Source organism: Mus caroli, chromosome 7 (assembly GCF_900094665.2).
Source record: "Mus caroli chromosome 7, CAROLI_EIJ_v1.1, whole genome shotgun sequence".
In the NCBI taxonomy this organism is placed as follows: domain Eukaryota; kingdom Metazoa; phylum Chordata; class Mammalia; order Rodentia; family Muridae; genus Mus; species Mus caroli.
In genome coordinates this window covers 24,874,646-24,883,110 of record NC_034576.1, presented here as the reverse complement: position 1 = coordinate 24,883,110, position 8,465 = coordinate 24,874,646, and the positions used below count along the sequence as shown (strand labels likewise).

Sequence of the window (8,465 nt, the reverse complement as noted above, 5' to 3'; positions counted from 1 at the left end):
CTGGTAGCTTTGTGACCCTAAACCAAATGACTTCATGGACTTGTCTCATCTGCAGAATGGGACAAGGTTTACCTCGGGCGGAGCATGCGTGCCTCGTAGCCTGACTCTGAGCTCATCCCACAGCAGATGGAGGAACTAACTATTCAGTAGTCCATGATCAACAGAAAGGAAAACTGGTGGGAGAGAAGGACTGGGAGCCATGCATATTCTGGCTCAGGCGGCTGAGAGAAGAGGATACAAGCTGAGAAAAGGATACAAGTTCAAGCTGGCCCTTGGGCGGGGGCGGGGGATGCTGGGGGCAGGGGATGCTGGGGGCCGGGGATGAACTTAGTGGTAGAACAGGTAGGACCTAGGTCCTTGTTTTAACCCCTAGTCCTGTGGGGTAGAGAGCCAGCCTTAACAGTTTAAGGAGACTGACCCACCCTAATACTGTGAAGCCAGCGCTCCGAGTACTTGGGGGGGAGGGGGGCAGAGGCAGGTGCATCTCTGAGTTTGAGGCCAGCCTGGTCTACAAAGGGAATTCCAGGATAGCCAGGGATACAGAGAAATCTAGTCTGGGGGTGGCTGTGGTGGTGAAGAGGGCCAGGGGCATACTTACTGCATCCCGATGCAGAATGTGCCCACCCCTGCTCTAGCTTTGTCTCCGTGTGTACAGGAGTGCCCAGAGGCCCGAAGAGGCGGTCTGATCCCCTGGCAGCTGAGTTACAGGCGGTTATAAGTCACCTGATGTGGGTGCTGGGAACCAAACTCAGGTCCTCTGTGCACAGAAAGTGCTCTTAACAGCTGAGCTCTCTCTCCAGATCACCTTTTTAGAAGTAAGACGGTCTTATGTAGCTCAGGATGGCCTCAGGCTCACTATGTAGTGGGAAATGAGCTCTAACTGCCAAGTGCCAGGGACTACTGGCACACACCACCACCACACCCATCTCTTATCCTGGACCACGGAACCTGTGCCTCTTGTTCACTGCAGCTTCTTGGCACCAAGCAAGCTCGATGGACGAGTACTCTCCAGACACCGGAATCAGTGGGTACTAACTCACTCACCCAACACGGGGGAGCCCTTTTTAATGGTATCCTGATGAAGGGAGGGTTGTGCCCAGGCCTAGAATGTCCCTAAGCCCCCACCCCAGCCTGGCACAGAAGCCCCCGCTGCGACAGGACCAGAGGCTACATGGGCACAGACAGAGGCACAGTGGAGTGCTGGTTCATGGCGGCGGTAGGCGGTGGGCGTGGTGGGAGGGGCGCCCTACCCTGGCGTGCCTCAGCTCTTGGAGTAGCGCCTCTGCAGTGATTCCCGGTAGAATCGGAAGATGTGCTGTGAGGCAGCTTGGGCGGCGGCCAGACACTGTTGGAGCTGGGAACCAGGAGAGGGTTAGCCCCAAAGGAGTCCCTAAGCCTCCCTCCTTCCCTCCCTTTCTACTCCTCACCATCACGAGGGCCATTCCCTTCTTCACTACCTCCTAACTCCCACCCCACAATGAGACAATGTCACGGCCACAACAATCATCCTGCTCAGCCTAAGAGTGTCACTACACCTGGCTTTATATGGCGCTGGGAACAGAGCTCAGGGTCTCCTGCAAGGGAGACAAACCCTCTACCAACATAGCCACATCCCCAAGCCCAGAAGCTTGCTCCTCGCTAGCTAATATGTAACTCTCAGTGCAGGGACACACCCCGAGGAGCCAGCTGAAGGAGTTGGGTCTCTCCTTCTGCCATGTTGGCCGGCCCTGGGCACTGAAGTCAGGTGGTTAGGCTTGGCAACAAGAGTCTTTAATTTAGAACCATCTTCCTAGCCCCTAAGCCTTTTCTGAATGAAAAGACAATAAGGGACCACACTCTGAAAACAACAAGACCTCAAATGCCTGAGATCGGAATCCTCACATCTTGGAAGGACTCAGAGAGTTGGAGATTCTGAGAACTAGAGGAATAACCTTTAACCTTCAGATCTTTTGTTGCTGTTGTCTGAGACAAGATCTTGCTATATAGCCCAGGTTGGCCTGGAACTATGTATATAGCTCAAGATGATCTCAAGCTTAGCAGCTCTCCTACCTTACGGCCTGCTGAGAGGGACTAGACAGACCTACCTAAGGCCTCTGCTCCCTTTCTGAGACAAGTTTTTACTATACTGTCCAGGCTGGCCTGGAACTCACAGCAGTCCTTCTGCCCAGCTTCTGAAGTGCTCTGATCACAGCCGTGAGCTCCCAAGCCCAACTCAAATAACCTTACAAGCCATAAAATGAGAGCTCTAAATCGGAAGAAATGGAGGCACAGACTATTTGACCCAAGTTTCCAAACTGCCCCGTGAGAGCCCAGAATTCCAGAGGGCACTGTTCTGTGCTGAGCACCGGGGACTGCTTCATTCAAGCTGAACCCTGTTTTCTGAGTTCATCTTTCCGGCTTTCTTTCAAAATGCTACAAAGAAGCATCCTCTCTTTCAAAATGTTGCCCTCCCTGGCCTTGAATTCAGAACCATGCCTCCCTGATACCCAAGTGCTGAGATTAAAACTTGTGGCTCAGAACCCTGTGCGTGTCATGCAAGACCTTCATGACCTGAGCCCTGAAGATGCATGCACCCTTCCTCTTACTCCCCAGCAGGGATGTACAGAGGGGCTTTCTCTGAGCAGGGAAAAGATGTTATAAAGATTCTGGGCTATGCCCCGCCCCCACACTGGTACCTCAGCGTCAGAATAGAGCCCCTTGGTGGTGGACATGAGCAGCTTCTGCTCGGCGCTATCCAGAGCAAAGGTCAGGATGGCCCGGGCCTCCTAGGGACAAGAGGGACAAGGCTGTTAAGTGTCCAGGGACCACCCATTCCTAGGTGGCTGTTTACTTCTCTGCTCCTTATGTGTTTATTCTGTCCCACAGGGGAACCACAGTGCTGGTCACTTCCCGGCTGCCTCTCCACCATCCTGCTCTGTCCTACACAGGCAAGGCAATACCATGGCTCTCTTGCCATTACATTTTGCTGGTTATCTGATGGGAACCGGGGAAGCCTCCAGACAGCATCCTGGTTCCCACTCTGACAGCAGCAATTGTAGCAAAAGCCAGGTAACAGCCAGAACAGAACACTGCACTCTTTTCTGTAACAGACTGTGACCCTGCTGGGGCCCAGCCACGGTTTCTAATGGCTCCTGTCTCTTCTCCCCATCCCCCCACTCCTGTGGCTCCTCTAACCCCCCAGTGTCAAACCCTTCATGTGAGGTGTGGAGAACGGGCTTCCCTATGCTCACTATCATGCCAGCACAGGACATAAGAACCAGAGCTCTGCTCTATGGTTTGGTAGTAAATGCTGGCAAGTTTCCTTTCTGGCTTGTGCAAGTCTGAATTGGGTTTCTAGCACTTAAAGCTGAATGAGCCTTGACGAATAGAGCAGAGCCTTCCAAGTGCACAAGCCAACTGTCTCCTTAGGGTTAGGGTCAGGCCTGGAGGCATGCCAAGCCGCAACCCTACCTTTTCCTGCTTGGTCGTGGGGTCCAGCATGAGATTTCCATCAGAGTCCAGGGCACAGGTGACCCCACAGAAGAGGGCTCGCATGGGCACACCTGCATCCACCAATGCCATGCAAGCAGCGTTCAGGCAACAGGCCAAGAGCTGGGCATCACAGACTGGTTAAGGAGAGTGTCTTCAGGCTGGCATTGAACATTCATCCTTCCCATTACAGACATCGCTGACTCATCACAGAGCAGCAGCGTGGCAGGATGGTTACGCGGTTCTAGCGCCAAGTGGCTGCCGCTGCTCCACACCAGGTCTTACCAACTCTCTCCCAGCTATGAGATCAAATGGTTTTCTCTATGTCTCATATCCCTGTCAGATGGGACAATGCTAGGGAACAGGTATATATACTAAGGGATATACCAAGTGTCGTGAGTGAAACAGGGTCAAGTAGAGAGATCTCCCAAAGTCACACATGAAAGACGTTACTGGCAAAGCCAGGCCCACCCCTGGGGAGTCTAGTGGGCAGCTACTATGCTAGATAATGGAGCTCTGAGGTGGAACGTGCCTGGAGCTTGAGTCCCACCCTTGTTTCCATCTTGGTCCCTTAGACCAAAACACTGCCCCTCACCTGAAACAAGGCGACATGAGAAGCACCCATGGCAGGGCTCTCGAACCAGAGAGCCTGAACCCACTGACTTGGATTTATATTGGAATTACAGTGCTACCCAATACAAGCCCAGTGAGAACTAAATGACTTAACATCATGAGGTGCTCAGTGCCAGGCCCAGGAGCACACAGTAAGCCCTGCTTGCTAATTTTTAAAAATTACATTCATCTATTTGTGTGTGTTCAGGGGCAAGTGTGTGCCACTGTGCTCACGTGGTAGTTAAGAAGACAACTTACGGGAGTTGGTTTTCTCCTTCTACCATATGAGCCTTGGAGACTGAACTCAGGCCGTCAGGCTTGGCCTCGAGCACCTTTCTCCACTGAACCATCTTGCTGACCATGTCCTTGTTGTATGTTCTGCATGAGCTGCTGCCTGGCACAGGTCCTGGGTGGCTGAGGGTATATTTCAAGGTTACCAGAACGGAAGCCGGAGGGGAGGTTCTGGTCATTTCCTGGAGGAGAGGGCTGGGAAAGGATACAGAGCCAGCGTCGCTCACCACCTGCAGCACCACGGTGATTGAGGTCCGGGGGTGCAGAGCCCCTAGAACCACAGCTTCACAGGTATTCCTGACCAGCCGCTCGCGGCTCTTCTCAGCCACGCCTGGGGAGACGGGAAGCGGTCAGGCTCTTCCCTTCCACCCTGTCATCTTGCTCTGCTTGGTCCAGCCTCTGGAGGGAGACTTCCGGAAGGGGCTGTCAGCCTCAGTCCGGGTCAGAGTACACACTCCCAGGAGAAAGCGGGCGAGTCTGCAAGTTTCTGAGTAACTCCTGCTATGGCCAACCTTGGCCAGGGGTCTACTAGCCAGCCACCCAAGGAGGAATACGCAGAGGTGCCCATGTCCTGTGCTACTGGCCATATCTACTCTCATCAGAGCAGGCCCATCCCACGACACATGGGGAGAAGTGTTAAAAGGGCAGAAAAACAAGTTAATGGGAAGGAAGAGCGAGTAAGGCAAAGAAGGGAAGAAAGAAAAGGCTCAAGAGAGGGTGGGTCTGGTGGTACAGGTCTGTAATCTTGAGACTTGAGGTTAGGCAGTGGGATCATGAATTTGAGGGCAGCCTAGGTTACAAAGAGAGCTCACTGCCAGCTCAGAGGACTTGAGACCCTGTCTCAAAAAGTTAACAGGGGGGCTGGTGAGATGGCTCAGCAGCGGTTAAGAGCACTGACTGCTCTCCCAAAGGTTCCGAGTTCAAATCCCAGCAACCACATGGTGACTCACAACCATCCGTAATGAGATCTGATGCCCTCTTCTGGTGTGTCTGAAGACAACTACAGTGTACTTACATACACATATAATAAATAAATCAATCTTTAAAAAAAAAAAAGTTAACAGGGCTGGCTACATGGCCTAGCCACATAGCCTTAAATTCACGTGGGAAAAGCTACTGGTGTGGCTCAGAGCTGGAATTCCTGTCTGGAGCCCACCAGTGAGGATCCGGGAGGCGTAAGCTCAGCAGCAGAGGGCTTGACCGGACTCCACCCTGGAGAGCCTGGGACTGTGGCTTCCTGGAAGTGCATCTGCCCAGCAGGCATGATGCTCTAGATTCCATTCCAGTGCAGCAGAATCAAAAGCTGGGCAAAGAGGGAGGAGAGCAGGGCAGCAGAGACTGGACACAGCAAGCATCAAGGGGTCACATGAGGTCCCAACAGACTGGATCTTTTTTTTTGGGGGGGGGGGGTCAGTGGAGTCCAGTTACCAGGCAGCCCAATCTTCGGCCTCAAGATCACTTCAAGGGTGGCCTTGTTGAAGATTTCTTTGCTGACCTTCACCTCGGCCGGCCCATAGACTCCAGCCAGGACAGAGGTATCACCTGGGGGAAAGAGGGAGGCCTTGGCCGCTCTGTGCTGCACTTAGCACTTCTTTCCTCTGCTCTCTTAACTTTAAGCAGGTAAGTACCTTCCTCATGGCACTTTTGTGAAGATCAGGTGACTGCGGCTCACAGAAGCAGGAGGCCCTCAGTCTCCCAACATCACACAAGAAGGTGAAATAAATATGGACTTTAAAGAGACACAGTTCACTTGAAACACATAAGACACTGGCCAGAAGGTGCAGAGCTTACACAGACTTCTGCCACTGGTAAATTTTTAGAGGTAGTTGGGGTTGCAGAGATGGCTGGTGGTGTGTGTCAGCGTGCACACTGCTCTTCCAGAGGACTAGAATTCAGTTCTCAGCACTCATTATCAGGCTGCTCACAACCACCACGAAACCCAGCTCTAAGGGACTGACACCCTCTTCTGCCTTCATGGGCACTCGCTCGCACCCACACACGCACATAACATATCCCCCAGTGTTTGGGAGACAGACAGGAAGATCAGGAAATCAAGATCATCCTCGGCTCCAGTGTAAGTCTGGAGCTACCCTGAGCTATAGGAGAACATCTCATAAGCCAGCCAAGCAGAAAACCTTTATTAGATGCAATTAAAATATACTAATAAAATACATTTTAAAAGGATAAACAATAAAGATTGTGAATGTGTAGGGGGTCTTAATTTCTACTTATTTCCCCCAAATGGTTAGGAATGGGTTCCACAGGCTTCAGAGAGGCCATCTACGATGTGAAGGCACTGCATTCAACAGCAGTTTCCATGTTTCTGACTGTAACTTCCAATGCCCACTACACTTAACAGCACAGCTCCAAATCGATAAAATGTATGTGTATAAGTGGGTCAGAGGTTGGGGCTGGAGAGATGGCTCTCAACTGTATGTAACTACAGTTCTTGGGAAGATTGTACTCTTCTGTCCTCAGGCACCAGGGACATCCATTTTAAAAAAAAAAACAGTAATTTAAAAAACAAGGACTTAGGGATGTCACTCTGAGGTGGGACATTTATGCAAAGTCCAAAGCAAAAAACGAGATGGCAAGCGTACACAGGCAGCTTCTCAGGCTCTGTAGGTTTTCATTGATGGACTTTCTGAAATCAGGTTCTATATGGTCAAAGCTGGCCTTGACCATGCTATCTATGTAGCTGAGGGAGTAGGGCACGAACTGTTGTTCCTCTGGCCTCTACCGGCTCCGCTCCCCCCGTGCTGGGATTAGGGGTTTTGTACCATCAGGTGTTTTTGGTTTGTTTGTTTGTTTTTGCCTTTAAGGTAAACTACTGTGCCGGCTAGTTGCCTCTTTTGCTTTGCATTTTGTCAACTTAGCCATACCTGGAAAGAGGAAGCTCAAATGAGGAATTGCCTCCATCAGACTGGCCTGCAGGCAGGTCTGTGGGGGCATTTTCTTTTTCTTGAGACAGGGTCTTACTGCATGATCCTGTAGGGCATTTTACTGATCAACAACTAATATAGAAGGGCCCCCACTCACTGTGGGTAGTGCCACCACTGGGCAGGTGGTCCTAGGTTATCTACGAAAGCAGGCTGAACAAGCCATGAAAAGCCAGGTTCCTTCCACGGTTCAGTTCCTGCCTCAATGGACTTGGGATACGCAAGGCAAACAAACCCTTTCCTCGCCACGTTGATTCTGGTTATGGTCCTTATCACAGCAAGAGACTCCTAGTGAGGACAGATGTGAAGTCATAGGGATATTGTGTCATTATCATATATACGCATCATTTGCACTGCTTGCCTGCCGAAGCCACAGCCCCCCTCCCATAGGGTGTTCTTGCAGGAGCCTTTGAGGTCAGAAGTGTCTGCAACATTCCTTTTGAAAGTCTGCAAGGTCTCCAACTTGCACTAGGGCCCTGGGAGTTTGGAGTTTTAGAACACGGGAAGGTTACCTCTATATTTCTTATATCCCAAGAGACAGGAGAGGCTGATTTCAGCAAATGAGCTAAGCTGAGAGCCAGCCTGGGATGAGAACACTAAACATCTGTGGGTGCTTCTCCAGTGAAACCAGACGTAACCCAACAGACTCAGGTGCTTACTAGAGCTACATTCCTGTTCTGCTAAATAGACTGTGCTCTCAGCGAGCAAGGGAGTCTCTTTCTTCCCACCATTTCGATGATGTGGCTGCAGAAATTCTCTTCTTTTCCCCCTAGGATTTATTTTACTTTTTAAATTATGTGCATGTGCGTGCGTGTGCATGTGTGTGTATGTATGTATAGGTCCCTGCAGAGGCCATAACAGGGCTTCCAATCTCCTGGCTCCCCCCAAGTTACAAGTGCTTGAAAGCTGCCTGAATGGGTGTTGGGAACTCAACTTTGTTCTCAGCAAGAGAAACCATTTCTCTAGCCCCCAGCTGCCTCCCTGTTTTTTTTTTTTTTCTTCCCAAGACAGGGTTTCCTGGCTGTCCTGGAACTCCCTCTATAGACCAGGCTGGCCTCAAACTCATAGAGACCCTGCATTTGTGTCTCGAGTGCTGGGACTAACAGTGTGTGCCCCATCACCCATCACTGACCTGTCAGTTTTCCCCTTTCTTTT

General features: G+C 51.2%; 1 protein-coding gene across 1 annotated transcript in view; it reads right to left on the bottom strand.

Annotated features, from left to right (window-relative positions):
• Positions 1-1,021: 1,021 nt before the first annotated feature.
• Exosc5 (exosome component 5) overlaps positions 1,022-8,465 on the bottom strand; it is an 8,987-nt gene continuing 1,543 nt past the window's right edge. Inside the window, exons 2-6 of the mRNA XM_021166910.2 lie at positions 5,800-5,913; positions 4,581-4,702; positions 3,451-3,591; positions 2,676-2,765; positions 1,022-1,354 (exon numbers count right to left, since the gene is read on the bottom strand). Coding sequence (XP_021022569.1) covers positions 1,262-1,354; positions 2,676-2,765; positions 3,451-3,591; positions 4,581-4,702; positions 5,800-5,913 — 560 coding nt within the window. The 3' untranslated portion in view covers positions 1,022-1,261. The remainder of the gene's footprint in view (positions 1,355-2,675; positions 2,766-3,450; positions 3,592-4,580; positions 4,703-5,799; positions 5,914-8,465) is intronic.